The following is a 19,184-nucleotide window of genomic DNA, read 5'->3' as shown; positions in this document are numbered from 1 at the left end:
AAAAAATAAAAAACCAAGTTTTTTTGCAAGGTGAACATTGTGGCCCCGTTAAACAAAAGCTCATTTTCATAGTGACACTTGAAATTTTCATGCCACCTCTCTGGTTCTTGCTTCCCTTTTTGGCATCATCTGTGGATTTAAAATAATACTTTTTATTAAGGCTTTCGCTCGCACAAAGGGGCTATTTACTTGAATGTGTAGAAAATTAATCTGCCACGGACTTTCTTTTAGTAAACGTCAAGTTCAAGACGCTTCTTACTGCCGACATTCAACATCCTTATAGTTTCTCCAGTTCATAGGTACTCAATAATTACCGTAATTACACGGCTTCAATTAAACCGTACCTACGTATATTTATATCCGGCGATCAACCGTGTCCGTCCGATATCCGGTTACGAAGCCGTATGTACTGTAATTGTGGTTATCCGTTCGGAAATCTCACGGTTAGGTTTAAGAGTTAAGTTTTCTTCGTCCAGGCCCGATTTAGGTGAAACGTTAGACAGCCGAGGTCGCGCTATTAAGTGGCCACAATGATAACTTTGTAAGAAGTTGTGTTTTTATGATACAGCGTGATCAATCCAAATGGGTCAGTCGGGAGAAGTCAGAAACTATGACAGATAACGAAATCTGGCCCCTATTTCATAAAAGCTACAAGTGCATAATTGTTAAGTTTTTCATACAAAAAAAAGTGACAATTATGTAGAATTGTAGCACTTGTAATGTAACTTTTATTAAATAGGGGCTTGTTCTTAGGAACTATGGCTCCGATTTTAGATTTAATAAGAATGGCATTCTATTTTATTTTAACTCTCGAAGGTACATAACCGCGAATCAAACCTTGTCGAAATTCTGTTAAGTACCTAATCGCATGCCATTTTTGTTATTTTAGTCTTGAGTTTAACAGCCGACATCGAATGCTATTTTTCATCTTATAGCACGTTGACACAAAACTTACGACTTACAATTTAAAGGTTTTGTAACTCAAACAATAACAAAACAATGTAAAAACTCTAGCAATCAATGCTTTGCAGCAATCGGAAATTTCAATCACCTATTTTCATTCATAGGTATAAACCTACATAATAGTAGGTAATAGTTTACAGATATCAACACCATATTTCCTTGATTTTTTACCCGGACGTCCGACGGAACGAATTGTCGGCTTATGAGAAGGGATTCGACAACGATCAATCCTCGATTAGTTACTCTTTGAACTGCGCTAGCGTTTGGCTCGACGTGTCCGTCTATTGTGGGCTCACTATTGTCATACAAGGCTAATTGGCTCAAATAAATCACCTCTGTACTGAAGGTAAGTACGCACACCGTACACGCTCGAGCAAGTCTTATTGCTGTGGAGATTTAGTCAGAATTATATTTTATTTGTTATTTAATGTTTTACCTACACTTTACGTTGGTAAATTACAATCATCGCCTTCTATATCCGAGTGAGATGGTACGGCCCATGCTGGCCCACTTCAGGTTGGGAACTTCACATTCACTATTGGTCTTTTTTGAACATGAAACTACCGTGAGACTCACTCATATTAAATGATATTGTAACGGATAACTCATGCGAATAACGCACAATTGCGGTGGCGCGCAGTGCGCGTGATTCGGCAGCCGCCGAATCGCGTTGCTCCTAGGAAGAAGGGCTACGAATTAGTCCAAAACATGTCGAGCTAAACTCGATTTAAGACATGGTTATCAGTTACAACAATATTGGTTTTGCTTCGCAAATGTTTTTCTTGTCTTTTTCCCTGTTTGAAAAACTCATGGCAAAGAAGGCCGCTTTGTCCCTTTCTATCCTCAAGGAAACCTATTACGATCCTTAAACAAATGTTATGACTAAAATAAAGTAAATATATTATTGATATAGACTCATGCTCAGTTACTAGGCTCAACATTTTTTTCAACATGACTCAAACAACTTGTCTGATTATTCAACAGCTTGTAATGTTTTAAGTAGACCAGAGGTCTCCAAACTTTTAGTCTGGTAAACCTCAAGTCATAATTTTTGCTGTTAGTTAAATAAAGTAGAACCTGGGGACTGACATAGACTGCGGATCGGACAGGTACTTTTAGAGACGTGACAATTTACCAACTTTCCCAACTTTTAAAGAGCGACTAAAATTTTACGTTTCTATACCTATATGTAATTATTATTTATTTGCTTAAAGAATTAGATTAGTATTCAGAGATATGGTACTCACTCATCAATCTATTACTATTATGATTTTTAAAGGTTTCCATAAGATTTATATTTTATGCGTATTGCCATACACAAAATTTAAACGAAAAAAGAACTGAAGAGCTGGTTTTACATCGAAAGAGCCGTAGATTTCCGATCCCTGACATAGACCACTTTAGGTAACACTGTTCTAGACACTTTTTTCTCCCAGTTTCAATCCAACTGACGGATTTTCCTTCACAGTATTCAGGATTAAGTCGACAAATATGTAATAAGTTTTTGTAAAAATATACATTTTAAAATGTCCTTTTTGCATGTGGTACTTGATTTTTACGTTCCTTATTGGTGCACGTATAGCGGTATATATTTGTGAATGAAATCTAAGTCCAATTTGACCATCAGAAGAACCCAGTCAAAAGCCAAATTGGTAAATTTGATAAAATTTTTAGGTACCTACTTAGTTTGTTAGATAATTAAAAAATGTTAAAAATTCAATTGTTGTCATGAAATGTTTTAAAAAATATATAAGTAGCTTGGGTATTTGGATACCTACTAAATGTCAAAGTATTTATTTCTACTTACCCAATTTCACCAAGGATACCTTTTATTTTATGTTTCTAAGTATTTTATCAATTGATTTAAAATATAAATCAAATTCAAACATGTAACCCCACGACAAGATATTAAATATATCTCACTAAAATATCCTATCAAATTCTCAAAACTGGTAGTTTACATTCCAAACAACATAATAATTGCATAATATTCGCAGAATCAACTAATTAGGTACTTACTCGATCTATTCACCTGTATCAGTACAGTTGTAGCTTTACCTGCGCACGCAGGCGGCGCGAGCGCACCGATTAAGGCAATGTTACATATTCCGACCTTGCTGCGACAGTTTCCGCCCCAAGCGGGTTGATCGATTGCTCACGTCGACAATACTAGCGTTTACTAGATAATAATAGTAAGTGTTAAAACTTGTAATCTTTATTATTTCAGAAAGTAGTCAAAGTCAGTATTTCAGAAGTACAAGATCTTAAAAAAAATTATGGACAATTAACATCAACTGACCTAGTCCCAAAGTAAGCAAAGACAAAATCAAAGTTGAAATTAATATCTTTATTCAATTTAGGCTATAACAGGCACTTATGAATGTCAAAAAAACTCCCAAGAATCCGACTAGAAGAATCCGTCTGGGAACTCAACGAGGTATAAATTTATTATTTTAAACAGATTCAAAGCTTGTATTATAGGACTTATACCTAGGTATGGTCAGCATAAAAAGTAGCTCGTAGTTTTGTACTTCATCGTTTTACAGCAGCCTACTTACCACCATACAAATTTGACAAATGTGTTAAAACGACAAAGTAAAAAAGTGATCCGCTACTTTTGATGCTGACTGTACAAGGCAACGGATAAACATACTTAAATACTTATTAAACAACAATCGTTTTTTATTACAAATATGCTCCAACCGGGAATCAAATCCGAATCCGGGGTCTCCAATTTGTAGAGTTAAGTTCTCTAACCACTAGGCTATCCGGTCGTCAAATAATATAATCATGTAACATGACAGGATGATGAAAGGTGATAGGACCTTAGGACTTGCTACCTTGTGCTGCGCTAGTATGTTCCGGCGTGGTACCTACTACCGGTAAAATTACTGTCACTGTCCTCTAGCCTGGCAATGCATCTGCAATAGTTTGATGTAGCGGGTGTCCATGGATTGAGGTACTTACTTACCACACTGTGTCACTTATGACTTACAGGTGATCCCTTTGGCTGTCGCATACTTTAGATATTTCATAAAATGTGTACTTGCCTACGTAATCCCTATAATCTGCCTATAATCTGTATATTCCAAGAGCTGTTCGCGTAATGTAACAGAGTTTCAGCTCGAATACGATAGGGAAGTGCTTATCTGAAGACAGTTCAGTGAGCAGAGCTTTCGCTTTAGTCATGCTGTAACTATAAAAGAATGAACTACGTTGGAATTCGATATATCACACATTTAGATTGAAAGGGCATCAACTCAAAATAATACAGCATTTTAATATAGGCCGTTCAGAAATTAGATGTATCTAGGTCTCAATTAAAATGGTGTATTATTTTTAGTTAATACCGCTTTTGATCTAGGCGTGCGAATGTAAGTGGGTTAGTTAGTACTCGTAGATATAACAGTTGAAGGGATGAAGTTAGGCCATATTTGGCTAATGAATATTTCAACAAAACTACTAAAAATACGTTTGTATTTCGTCGTATTACTTTGTGAAACAATAATAAATATTTCAACGAGTACATAAAACGTTAAAAAGTGTTAAGCAAGCTTTTTGCTGACAGTACTTTGTTTGTACTGTAGGTAGTTCCATTGTCATCGACACTTCACATCCGTACCAATCCAGTCAATCCGATCACATAGGTAAATAAAATACCTATCACGAAGGCAAACGCTCATCTCTCGTAATCTGCGTAATTGTTGCAACATCGGAAAATGTTTGTTTACTGAATTCGAGCGGCTAATCAGGTTCTGATTGAGATGCTCAGTTAATTAGAATGCAATTATTTGTGTAATTGCCTAATATTATTGATTGGTGCTATCAAGAAATATTCAAATTGGGTTATATTTGGAAACATTAACTTGTCTACATCAATATGAGAGATGCGATCGTTCTTATTAAGGCATCGAAATGGCAATTTTCATCGTTTTCTAGTTATTAAGAAAGAACATTAAAAATATACCTACATACTATTAACAGCCATGTAAGACCAAGAAACCTAAACAGGATTTGTAAATTCATTAAATGGGCTCATGCCAATTCATTTCAGGTAGTTTAATTCCAAAATTATAAAAAATATAACCCAATGAACTGTTGATTACCTATATTTTAAAAATCAATTCAATCTTATAAAGAACACGGCACAATATCCTTAAACACTTTAAATGTTAGGTATATTTATAGTTTATGTGTAGGTTTGCACATATCATTCGTTTAATGTATTTTTGTTATTGCTCTATGTATCTGCGGTAAATTGCACCATCTGCTAAAATGTATTCCTTATTTCTATCTATTGTAAAGGTTGCCTGGAAAAGATCGCCCTAAAGCGATGAAGCTTCTATTGCATACTTTGGACCTTTTTCTCTTTGTACCACTGTTTTCTGTACTGCTTAATATATTGTTGTATTCAATAAATAGTCAATGCACCTGTACAGTACTGTACTACAATTTTATATAGTATCTACTGAAACAGATATTGTAATGTAGGAGCTCCGCTTTCACCTCATCACAAGATTTCTCCTTGTCATGTTATGAAAACATTGTTTCACATAATTATTACTGCGCTTAAGCAGTCTCTGGACTAAAATAGGCATTAATGCTACTTGTCCATCTGCTACCCGCATAAGGAGAGTCATTGGGCCTACGCACCAAACTACATAGCACCAAAAAGGCCTGTAAACATACAGGTTAATAATAAACTTACGACTTATTGGATCCAATGCTTCGCTGAGGTCACCTGCGACTGGGCCGCTCCAATACAAGATTTAACTTTATTTGCATCGATGTTTTGATTAAACATATAAATTTAACTTTAATTGAAACGTTTGTGTTTAACACAGACTAAATGTCTCTTTTATTAACCTGTTTAAACATGGAGATCGATTTGAAAAATTGATTTAGGTTCATTAGCCTTGTAGATTTTACATTCACAGAACGAAATTTTATGAAATAAAATTAAATGTCAAGGATGTTACATAGTATTAATCTACAACTATAAAATACTTATTTTTATTGGTGATTACTTTAGAGTCGTTATACGTGAGATCACGCAATAAAACTTACGTGAACTCCCGGTACCAATATGAAGCAAACTCTGTCACAACATCGTGAAAAGCAACTCTATTAATGTAGAAATAATATTAAATAACTTGATTTACGTCCTAAACTATCCAGTACATAACATAAGTAGTTCTGTTCATTATTATTTACAAAATAAAATCTCACTATGGTAGAAAATACCAATTATCGAAGATGTGACACTACAAGAACAGCTTCACTCCACCTACGTTGTAATAATAGAATATTTCATTTGCAATAATGGTGATGTGTTGTAACGGTAAGGTTGTCAATAGAAACACTTGTGGGGTATGCAAACTTGATTGCATATCGCGTCTTAGGCCAAGACAAGTGTTGTAAATGTCCTCGGCATGTCACATTTGGATGGCGGTAAACGTTGACCATCTCTTGCTGGTCATTGTCACGTTAATAGCTTCTTAATAATTAGACCGCTTTGGACCAATCATTTGATTTTTTATCCCATTTTTTCTAAAATAATCATTCAGGTAATAAATACCTATGCGCAATGAAAGCAAACGTAAAATAGATAAACGCTGGCCTGTTTCCAGTTCCACTTAACTGTCTATTAGTGAAGCCAACTTATCAATTATGCATGAGTTTATGTCACTTTTCATTTCATCGCACGAGTAAGAACTCTCTTGTTAGCGGACTTCTGTTACATAACACCGAAAACACAACAAGAAAATTGTGACCTAGAAATTAGTATTCAGTGAATAATTTGCCACAGTACTGTCTCATACCGGTTAAGTAAAGATGTCTTTGCATCGCATTGACCTTCACAACTTTGGCAAATATATTGACTGAACGATTACGCCATAGCTGGCATGTGTTGAGGATGCGGTTAAGCGACCACTCTGCCGTGAAACTCTGCGCGTGCGCCCGTGTCGCGCGGCGATCCGATTCGATCACTCACCGCGATCTTTGCTTCCAGATCACGATAAGGACTACGCGAAACGCCCTCTGGACTTCGACGTCGAGGAGGAGACCCGGAAGAAAGAAACATCCAAGTGGCTAGAGAGTCACTTCGGAAGTGAATCACGGTCATCACACGACTCCATCGCTGAGGAAATAGGACGACGACCTGACCCTGGTTATTACGTCAAGAAAACAGCTGATGACGAAGAATATTACGGAAAAACTACGGTACCTCCGCCTCCAGTGTATGGTGATCGAGTTTTGCGCAAAACTAAGTCTTCAACGCCATCAGACGAGCGGCCAGCACCGCCGGTTAACAGGACCGGAGGTTATTTCAAAGGCGTAGCTGACTGGTCTCAACGTCGTGCCAATAAACCCATAATGCCTGAACCACGCAGTTCTTCTCCGTCACCGCCGGCAGTGCGCTCTCCATATACAAGTGATGATCAATTAAACGGCTCCTCCCCCAGACACGTGTACGGGAAGCGTGACTCGCCCCAAGGAAGGACATCGCCGACCGGCCGCCGTCATCCGCCCTCGCGCGACGACTCCGCCTACGTATCGTCGTCGACGATGCACAGTCCACCACGCGGCTCTCCATTCCGTCCGTTAGAAGTCGATCGGTCATTCCGTGAGCCCTCGGTTGAAGATGATTACCGACCGCCGGTTGCTCCTGAAAGGAAACGACACCTGAAACAACAAAAGCGATTATCAGATGAGAATCGCTACGACAGTGGGTACAGAAGTTCATCTCGTAATGAGAATTCAGGTCGGTCGCGTGACAGTCGCGAAGAGGGAGCGACGGAGCCGCCACCGGATTACTCTCCTCCAAGAGAGCGCCGCGGGAGTTCTGATAGGGATCGCACGCCGCCGCGTCGACGGGAGCGGGACGAGCGTAAACAGAATCAAAAGACTCGTTTCGCGGAGAGTAGCCGTCGTCCATCGCCAGCGCGTAAATCAGTCGGTTCAGCGATCGGGAACTCGATAAGGAAGTTAGTGGGGAAGATCCGTTCGGCGTCCGCGGAGCGGCGCGCGCGCTGGCGCAACTCGCGGTCGCCGTCTCCGGAGCACTCGTCGCGCACTTACCGGCAGTACGGCGGCGAGATCGCGCCCCCCGCTGCGCCTCCGCACCGCTACTACCTCGGAGAGGACCCCTTCGCGCCCAGCATCTATGGCCGCGAGCACAAGTACGAGGGCAGTTCTCGCCGCGCCGCCAACAACGACACCCGCGAACGGTAAGTTCACGCCCACTTACACATAAAACATGCATTTTATAATAATCCTCGATCCATCTTTATTTACGATATCGCCGCACCGACCTATTATCATAAACATTCCGACAAAAAAACAATTAAATCTAAAATAGAACCTTGTCTGGACGCGTATCGATATCGCCGCCCACACTGAAAAACTTTAATTATTAAGCCTTCATATACGCATTAGAATAGAGTTATGGCGAATTCTAGGGCCCAGTTTCTATAAGCTGAGATATGAAATACATTTTTTTAGACTTTATCTCAATAATGTGTGGGCTAAAACAAAAACCAGTTTCACTCATATTCACAAATCAGACATTATCGGTGGACTTAATCAGTCTAATTAACTATTCAAAGTGGTGTGTGTGTATTATACGAAGGGATTAGTTTGACGCCGATACTTTGGTAGAAGTGTAAAACAAAAAAAAAACGAAATTCAGCAATAAATATTATGCGCTTAAAGTTTCTTCGGTTTAATTTTGTTTTATGGTGACAAAATTTACCTATATCAAAACTGCTTCCTGTAGCAGAGTGCAACATAAACTTTATACGAGCTTGACTTCCATTGTTTCCGTATTTTGCAGACAAATTGTCTTTTGAATAGTTCTCCGTAAATATTCCTGCACTGACTTCACTTTAAAGTAGCTTAGTCCAATTTTAACCACTCGTAAAATGGTAAACGCTACTAGTAACGTCCTTCCACGCTAAGTTAAGGAGTGATGTTAGAATTGTAAGGGGAATTGTAGGTGCCCGGTTCCTTGTCCTATTATGTCACTTGGAACTTAACAATTTAACGCTTTTTTTAGGAAAACATGAGCCCACTTTTACGCAAGCTCTGCTACCCACACCTAGACTATTAAACGTGCGTAGATGCCAAAATAGGGAATTCGCAAACTTTCTATGAATCTTTTTAAGATTGTGCGACAGTGGCTGACCAACTTACATACTAATTAACAGGTTACGCTCAAGATGCAGCCAAAAAGGAAGCGAATAATATCGCAACATAGGAGCTTTAGTCCTAATTACAAATCTAAAGTACCTAACTGCTAGTAGTAAACGTGTGATAAGATTTTACAGAGTTGCATTTTACATAAGAGGAAAATTTAATAACAAAAAATTTAACCGACTACAAAAAAACCATGAAAACTGGTCAAAATTATTATCATGGTTTTTTGTAGTCATGTAATTTTTTTGTTATAAAATTCTTTTTTCACGCTTTTTAGTGTAAATAATCTAAGATACAATAGTTTAGTATCAACTGCTCGTCACTTTTTATGAAAGATTGCTTTTTCCGATGCAGAGAAGTTCATTTATTGAGGAGTCCTGATGCTTCACCACCCGTTTTACCATATGCATTACGAGGAGCATAAATTGCTTAGCAACTGTGTTAAAGTAATTAAAATTCAACCCGTGAAATACTTGTTATTGAGTAGTAACTCCGATGGTCAACTGTGGTCTTCATCATCAGTTCCACTTCACCAAATGATGATTTTCAATAGCAAATGCACGACTTACTATTAAATATATCCATAATTTACTATAGGTGTCCCTACAACATTTGAAGAGATCCCTCGATTTCCTTAAGATCCGATCATCAGATCCTGATTTGATTCTTACGGGACCTAGGTAATTGAAGACATTCCTAGACGAACGCAAAAAAAATAATTCAAATCCGTTCATAAATGACGGAGTTCTGAGGTAACAAACAAAAAAAAATACTACCCAATTGATAACCTCCTCCTTTTTTGAAGTCGGTTTAAAAAGTCGATAACTTAAATAAAGAGTTTACCTAGCAAGCATGTATCATTGTTAAAAAACCTATACAATTTTACTACAAAAAAATAGTTATTCAAAAGCAGCGAATGCGATCATTTCATAAGATTATAAAAAGTTTAAAAGTATCCAACTAAGAAATTTTTAAGTGTAAAACAATTAATTACGTATAAAATGCTCTTTGTACTGTAAAAACTATTTTAAGCGCCATTTTAATCGCGCAGAAACCTTATGAATCAATCAAAATGCGGCGTCGGTCGTTTCAATCAAGTTGCAGCGTTCCGGCATATCTTGCCTTTTCGATCCGCCGTTGTCCGTGGCCCACCAAGTAAGGGTAAAATGAACGTTTAATTTACAAAGGGACCCTTATTTAGTTGACGAACGCTGACTCACTCGTCACACTGGCGGTTTCTTAAGAACTACGTGTGCAGGACTAAAATCTTACTCATTGCTAGGAAATGTTCGCGATAAACAACAGCTGTACTCGTGTGGGTAGCGAGCGTGATGCAAATTAGTTTGCTACAATTATCTTTGCGGATCATTATTTAATATTAGAGATTCAGACTACTTTTTATACACATTCCTTGCCCATTTATAAAAGTCCTCGCGCTAACTTGTTTCCGATTGCCAAAAAAAATCAGAACTGGTTTGGAGACACCTTTCGTGTTATATGTTATTAATGTGAATTTCTAGTAAATATTTGTCCATTGATATAATTATATTAAAATAATCCCTATTTCCCTTGGTCACGCCATAACTTGACAACGACTTTTTTAAAGTTTTGTTATATAAAAAAGAAGATTCTTACAGAGAAAAAAAGAAAAACCGGCCAAGAGCGTGTCGGAGACGCCCAAAATAGGGTTCCGTAGCCATTACGAAAAAATTAAGTAATATTTTTCTAAGGATTTTATACGGAATCTTCCAAGTTTAGGTATATTTTATACCTTATGCTGCTATTTACTCTTAAACTACTAATAATTCTTAAGCAAACTTAGCCGTTATAGTTTTCCTTGAAAGTTTGATACACTTACTACCATCCTGATTTTTTTAAATTTTTCCACTGACAGGTTTAGATTTTAGAGGGGGGGGGCTCGATTTTCATGAAAATTTGCACTTTAAAGTTTAATATTTCGCAAACAAATCACTGAATCGAAAAATTGTCTTAGTAAACCCCTAATCTAACGACACCCTACACTATAGGGTTAGATGAGAAAAAAAAATCACCCCCCCTTTTTTGATTTTTTTATTTTACCGTTTTGTCGGCATAGTTTACATATATATCCGTGCAAAATTACAGTTTTCTAGCATTGATAGTCCCTGAGCAAAGCCGCGGACGGACAGACAGACAAACAGACAGACATGGCGAAACCATAAGGGTTCCGGAGCCAAATGGCTCCGGAACCCTAAAAACGCGCACAAAATTAGGGAATTCAAGAAAACTTAATGGCTGTATAAACTTTTGTAATGTTAACCTTAGCGCGTAAAATTGCAACCGGCAGTGATTAGAGACACGAAATTCAGCGCAAGTTTTTTAAAAATTCTCACGGGAATTTTACGAAATCCCGGATTTCACGGGATTTTAATTCAATTGCTAGGTCTAATGGATTATTCATGTGAAGCCGCGGATAAAGGCTAGTCTTAGAATAAATGTTGCTTAATAATAAGCTTAGTAAATCGTTAAATTACTACTGCGCGACCGTTTGCACTGCAATTATTCAAACTACATGCGATTAGTATCTGCAAACGTGCAGCGGATAACTTGACATAAATAATTAGCTAGACATAATCACGGTATAATTCTACGCCCTATTCAATTTCATGATGCGTATTTATTACTTGGTTATCTCAGCTATATATACAATAGTGCTTTGCGTATCCTACATTAATGGGTCCTAATATTTGCAATCAAGTTGTATAGTTGAAGGTATTGTACGTGACGGCATGGTAAATTGTTTTGGGTCAGATACGGGCGTAGGTATCGCCGCTTAACGACGCCGGTGTTAAGCCAAGTAGGTATCTAAACAAAGCATGGTCGTTAGCCGTGTAGGAGGAGATTCCCCATTAAATCCAATTATTATTATGCGAGTTTTTGTGACACAAGAGAGATAATAAACATCGTACGTGGGCCAAGATCTTGTAGACAATCAGCTTAGCCTTTGTAAGGTTTATGTCCACAAAAACAAGTGATTTATAGAGCAATCTTTTTTTTCAGGGGTCACTTCTCGAGCACTCTCGGTCGATTCAGTCATTCAACAAGTCGATTGAATCCGAACAGCGAGCCTGAGGAGGAGTACACACGCAGCGCGCAGACGCTTCCGCGCAAACTACACGAGCGCAAAGAGAAACCAACTGAAAAGCCCAGTTCCAACAAGTACTGGCACCGACTGACGCCTAGTAAACGGTCTAACAGTGCAGTAAACGTCTCCAACGTAACAACCTCACCGGATGGAAAAATCAACGGGTACCCACCGGGACCGGCCAAACCAGCGCGGACATACAAAGCTCTAAATCGGAGCAAGAGTTTTGCTATGGGCGCTCCTGAACAGGAGACACACCCTCGCTACGTATCAGGAATGAGCCGAAACTACTCTACCATGTATAAATCAAACCCACACCTAAGCCGACTGGATGAAACGCCCGAACAGCTGAAAAGTCCGGGTATTGTGTCAATTATTAACAGGAGTCAACGAGATCTCGCTGATGCGGTATCCCGAGAAACTGAACGTAGACGTGATGGCTTATTCGGGGCTCGCTACGGTAAAACTACGCCAGTGGCGAATGGACACACTAATGGTTACAACAAGTCATACGATGAAACCGATAAAAAGAAAATATTCCTAAAAGGCCTTCGCGAAAGAGCTCCGGACCTGTACCAAACGCTGCACGCTGAAGATGAATCCGATGGCAGCAGATTGTCTTCTCGATATACTCCATCACCGCACTACAAAGAACGGATATCTGAAGAACGTAAAATACCTCTTTATAAAACGAACTCAGACTCATTAGCTCGAGAGACAAGCCCTTTCGTCTCACGTTTGGAAACTCGTTTAAAATCGCCAGCTATTCGTAGAGGCAGCAACAGCAGCGACAATTACTCAGAAACATACAGGTATACGACGCGGTCTGGCGATCCTGAACGACCTAGTGTCACAGACACAATAGAGACTGTAAGTAAGAAAATCGTGCCTTCAAGAGACGGACGGTCCAAAGAGATTATCGAATCACGGGAAGTGAACTCGGTAACTAAGAGCCGCGGCTACAAAGGCGAGCCTTCGTCGAACGTCAAGTATATCGAAAATGGCATACGTTCCTCTCCGATCGGATATGAACAAAAGAACGGTTATACGACCGAGCGGAGAAGAAGTAACTACAGAGTAATGGAAAAGATTAGAGATTATTAGTAGCCCTTTCGAAACATTCATGCATGCCATTTTATAATACGAATTCAAGAGTCATATACAGACTGAGACTATAAACGCTTTTTTAAGTTCTAATCTACATAAAGTTAACTGCATAATATTAAATTGTTAACTTTGCGTAAGCTGTGTAAAAAGTCATATAGCTTTACTAATGTTATTACTTTAAAACTTCGTCTAATTCCGTCCAGATGTAACGAATTTTTAATATTGTAAAGTAGATTTAGTTTTTAGTTTCCCGGTGAAATGCAGCGGGCTTTTGTAACTTCCAAGTACCTAACTAATTGAAAAAGTAACTGAGATAATTATATCCGTCCGGTGGTGTTAGGAGGTAATTACAATAATATGTATCAGCAAGTGTTAATTTTTCAATATTACTTGTTACTCATACCCACCTAGCGAAAATCCTTTCTTAGAATGGAATTTTGAAATTTCATTTTTATAACAGGTGTATAACTTTGTTGACTTGTGTATAGAAATATTTTCACGTAACAAATTTTGGCTTCTACAATGAAGTCGATGTTTAGTTATAAATAATCTAGGATTTTGTAATAAAATGTATCAATAAACATAACGTGTTAATACGCACTAAAGCATGATGTTTTATTATTTATACAAGTGGTGATGATTCATATAAAGTAGAACTATAGTGCAGACCTTGGCTCGTACTTGAAATTTCTGTGAGAATTAATCAAACATGATGAAATTAAAGAGAACAATAAGCATGAGGCGTCTGGTGCTTTTGGGGCTGATGTCTGGCTGTTTTAAGGCCATTTGGTTATGACAATAAGACCAATGCCATGCACAAAAAAATATAAGTGCTACAATTCAACATAATTTACAACTTTCTCAGATGACATTAAGTCCATGTGGTGACCGATTTCTCCGAGATTTCGGGGCCGATGTAATTTTATTTTAGTTGTAGCCTCGCGAGGAGTCTGCAAACAGACTGCAAGAAGTCTCTATAATGACAAAACAATCACAAAGTTCATTTCACAGAGAAATTCGTTATAAACTCTTTTTCTTCCAGCTTTTCAAATCGAACGTCATTACATAGATATAAAGTCAATACTCGTAATCAACTTTAATTTGGCAAAATCGACTTTCCAAGTGGTTAATAAATAAAAATTTACATTTGGTATTAAATAATTCATTCACATTGGTGGAAAAAATAGTATAAGTTTTTGGAGTAAGTATTTTGTATTTTACATTTCAACTTCAAATTTTTTCTTCAATTTTTTTTTCTTTTTTTCCGTTTTTTTCTTTTTCTGCTTTTTCTGTGCATTTGTGTTTCAGTTTGTATTGTCGAAAAAAATTATTGCTATTTGAGGTAAGTCGAAGTTAACTGAGTATAAACAAAATAGCTACAGAAATGGTTTTACCCATTGAATAAGATGGCACCTACCCGCTACGTACCTCCAACTGAGTTTATAACTTAGCTCAAGTTAGCCGAGTCCCATCTCAAACTTGTGGTAACAAACCGAGATCTAAGCGGTAAATTTGGACACTTCACTTCGAGTTCACACTTAAATAGTTAAATGCTCGAAGCCTATAAGTACCTATATGTTAGTAATACTTGCTTAAGAAGTTGGAGGTTAATAATACTAATCAAAGTTAAATCGACCTACGATATGTTTAATTTTATAGTTTAGGAGTTATTTCGTAGTACATGAAGGGTATCAACGGAACTCTCTTCACCTCGTGTAAAAACTAAAACAAGTAAGTAAATAAAAGCAGAGTACTGTGTAAGAGAATTCGTGCGCAGGTTTGTCACTCTTGTGGCAGAGTTTCGATGGTATGGTTTGGAGGACAAGTCATGTCCCTCTTGGCACGAGTCGTTACTCATTTAAATCGTATGGCTGTTGTGTTGTTTTATAGCTTAGGCCTTTTAGAACTGACATGTTCATTACCTTTTGAACAAAGTTCCATAATAAATTAAGATTAAAAATCAATAAAAACAAGGACATCCTTAAGACGACTCAACCCAAAAAACGTAAGCCTGTTAGGTACTAAGGCGCCACTGTTGTCTCTGTCACACGGCTTGACAATTTCACAAAATAAATGTATACCTTACCATAACTGTAGTTGAAATGGCAACGGCGGCCCACATCGCTCGGAGAACAGATAACCGTTCGGGAGAAAAGTCCTCGAGTGGCGACCACAAACGGAAGACGTCGCGTTGGCAGGCCTCCCACTAGGTGGACTGACGGACGACATCGTAAGAGTTGTCGTTCATGGTGGCGTTTTAAGGGGGAGGCCTTTGTTCAGCAGTGGACGTCTTCCGGCTGATGATGACGATGTATAATTAACTATAGCTATAACAGCAAATAATGAAAACAAATACATATAGCGTCAGAAACTAAAAAATTGTACAGAACTCCAATGTTTTTTCTTATACAAATACAATACAAGCCAGTCATCAGTACCATACAGGAGGCAGTATTGAATTTTGATTCAGCACTATAACGGGGACTTTTTTGATTTTGTTTGTCAATTATAATTCGCGAATTAAAGTACAGGGGTAGAGAAAAATAACAAGAGGTTTAATCTTCCAGACAGGTTTACGATGATAGAAGACTCTCACTCAAGTGCCTAATTTTAATTTCGTTACTTGTGAGTATTTCACAGCAACTAAGAGAAGCGGAGCTAAGCCAGGCGCTCATTTACAATCAGATGAATTATTTAAATTTCAGATTCTAAATATTAGAAAACTGAAACAGAGTAATGTTGATTTTTGATATAATTCTACGGATACTGAACTGTTAAATCAAAGTCACTATGCATTTTACTGATTGGTAGGTATTAATATATTGTTGGTGCGCCTACAATAAGCGCCTGATATTAAGTTTAGCTCTTGCTTGATGGATTGATCATGTCGACGGTTGAGAATCAGTACTGAAATTTCATGAAGACTCATCGTCATCTTCATCATCATCTTAGCCGGAGGACGTCCACTGTTAGACATAGGCCTCTCCTATAGATTTCCAAGCGTTGTGGACGTCTTACGCTGCGCTTGCCGACCGTGGTCTCCACTCGAGAACATTTCGGTCTTTTCTCCGTGCTATATGACCTGCCCATTGCCGCTTCAACGAGGTAATTCGCTTGGTTATGTCGGTGACCCTTCGCCTTGTTCTTCTTCAAGAAGAGTGCTTTGGAAAAATATTACTCCCCTTGCCTTTCAACAAATACAAAACAAACTTTAAAAAAAAGTTGTGCAAAAACTGGCCTCGTGCGTGTGTAGGTACACGAAGAGTTCCGTATCATTGTATAACTTGTCATTACGATCAAGAATTCAAAAAGCAGGTTTCTCAAACACACGGGATAATCGAGACCAATTGACATTCTCTCGAAGTAAGTAAAACCTTGTGTTACGGGCACAGAATATATAATAGTACTAACGTACAGAATGGCCACGCTCCGCCCTGCACGGTTAGAGTTACCCACCCCTCAAGCGCAAATTGCAGGAAAACCGCAGGAAAGCAGTCGGGTGCGCGACCATACATAATTTCTGCCCCGACCGGCGATGACCCGAGACTCAAGCTAGAATAGTCTCAAGCTGTAGTCAGGTTCTCTAACGACTAAATTAACTTTTCACTTTTTTGAAGTGAAAATTTCACCGTTACCGTAACCGACACCTATGTATATAAGTACATATCTACATACATATATTGGCCCCGTTTACACGAGAGTTGAGTTTGGGTTGAACTACATTGATAATATAACTATATATAATATAAACACTATATGTGTACTTATACATATACGTACACAATAGATAATCGTATATATAATCCTGACGGAACTTTTCGAATCGAGAAAAACAAAAAATTTCTGTTATTTTTCACTTCTGGTGAAACATACCACCAGAAGTGAAACATAACAGGAAAATTCTTATGTTATAGTATAACGAACTTGCAAGGAAAATTATAACAGCTAAGTTTGCTTGAGAATTATTAGTATTTTAAGAGTAAAGTACCTGGGCGAACGAGCTTTGCTCGGTCTAAAACTCGACAATAAGCTTTTTCCCAGAGATAAGACCAAGCTAGATCGATTTGTCATCCCCGAAAACCCCCACATACCAACTTTCATCGAAATCGTTGAAGCACTTTCCGAGATTCTGATGATATATACAAGATTTGGTCGTTTTAAAGGTATTAGATAGATTGATAGCAGCCTAAGGTATAAAATGTACCTAAACTTAGAAGTTTCCGAAGAAAATACAAAATTAAATAAAAGTATTACTTAATTTTATCGTAACGGCACGGAACCCTATCTTGGGCGTATCCGACACGCTCTTAGCCGTTTTTTTATTTTAATCTTACGGGCAGTGGCCACACACGTTAATTCACGTTTCTGTCAAATTTCCAATGTCGCGGCGCAAATTTTTATACAGTATCAGAGTTCAAAAAGAGAAAATCGTGTGAACAGACAAACGGACAATGAAGCTTTAGTAACAAGGTATTTGCCATTATTTGCATTATTTTGTTATGCTACCCACTAATGTTTTTTGGTGAACATCTAAAAAAGTGTTTCGTTTGGTTTAGGGTTACGTTTTAGGACTTGATTCGACTGATTGATTTGTTAAAACGTAACCCTCGTTCCCTCGTATTCGTTAATCAATAAAGCTACATTAAATTACCTATGCAATTGAATTTATGAATACCCGACAAACTTTAAGTCTCTCGTATGCAAAGAAGTAAAAAAAAACTTGCATTCTGGTTTAGTTTATCCAAGAGTTAGTCCCAAATAATATCAATTATAGAAAACGAAAGACAACCTAGTCAAGTCCAATTAATTGACAACACTAATAAAATAAGTTATTTGAAGTCATTAAAAAAAAATTGTGAAGAATGTGAAAAATTTTCTTCAATCAAAAATTTTCAAATCCCTAATGACAAGGATTAACAGGAACCCGACACGGCGGAAATACGTTACACTTGACCTCTAACTCAATAATCGAGATACGAGAACAATAATCGAGAAACGAGATGTGTATAAATGATGGCGTTCATTCAGTACGAGTTGAGACGTCAAAGAATAGACTTCTTAGCCAATACACATCAATGTAACTTTAAAATACAAGCGCAAAAATGGTAAGTATTCGAGCTTTAGAAATCCTTTCTGTTGTTATACAATTATTGTTGTCCGTGTTCTTTATTAATATAAAGTAGATAGTTTTTTTTTCATCACTAACGACCGGTCTAATAAACAATCTATGGATTTTCTCTTTATCTATCACGCATTTTCTATGGATAATCTGTGAAAATGTTATTGTTAGTAAGAAAAAACTATTGTTGTATTCTGAAGCTCTCGTCAGTCATTATTATTATGAAAAAAAAATGACTTGCTTATAATCGTGACTTGAGTCTTTTTTTTTTAAATTATTAGGTTATTGCTTTTTTACTGGCCGCACAATGCATATTCTAGTCTTACACATTCTTACAGCATTCCCAATTTAAAGTTGTAATTTCTTTATAATTCAGGACGGTTTACATTTTTGCGTGCTCTTCTCAAGCTTAGTGTGTAGCTGCCAGTGCGCGAACATCCTTTACGTGATTCCGTTTACTTCAAAATCGCATTATATCCTGTTGAGCCTATTGGTTTGGAATTGGCTCGAAGAGGTCACAATGTCCACGGCCATCACTGCGTTCAAGGAGACCGAACACCCGCCCATCATATCATCAGGTTATAGCTGATGACAAGAAAATTTTGGATATTTCAGGTACTTACCTATTTGATGTTTTTTTTTGATGATTTTGTGTTATAACGAAAATAACCT

At 37.7% G+C, this 19,184-nt stretch overlaps 1 protein-coding gene across 6 annotated transcripts in view; it reads left to right on the top strand.

Moving 5' to 3' along the window:
* LOC141436938 (uncharacterized) overlaps nt 1-13,992 on the top strand; it is a 236,978-nt gene extending 222,986 nt beyond the window's left edge. For all 6 annotated transcript variants that reach the window (XM_074100081.1, XM_074100079.1, XM_074100078.1 and 3 more), the window contains exons 11-12: nt 6,977-8,195; nt 12,202-13,992. In XM_074100081.1, the coding sequence (XP_073956182.1) occupies nt 6,977-8,195; nt 12,202-13,390 (2,408 nt within the window). In that variant the 3' untranslated portion in view covers nt 13,391-13,992. The remainder of the gene's footprint in view (nt 1-6,976; nt 8,196-12,201) is intronic.
* Nucleotides 13,993-19,184: the final 5,192 nt, after the last annotated feature.

Source organism: Choristoneura fumiferana, chromosome 17, assembly GCF_025370935.1.
Source record: "Choristoneura fumiferana chromosome 17, NRCan_CFum_1, whole genome shotgun sequence".
Lineage (NCBI taxonomy): Eukaryota > Metazoa > Arthropoda > Insecta > Lepidoptera > Tortricidae > Choristoneura > Choristoneura fumiferana.
Note: the sequence above shows the minus strand (reverse complement) of the source record. Positions and strands in the feature narration are given on the sequence as shown.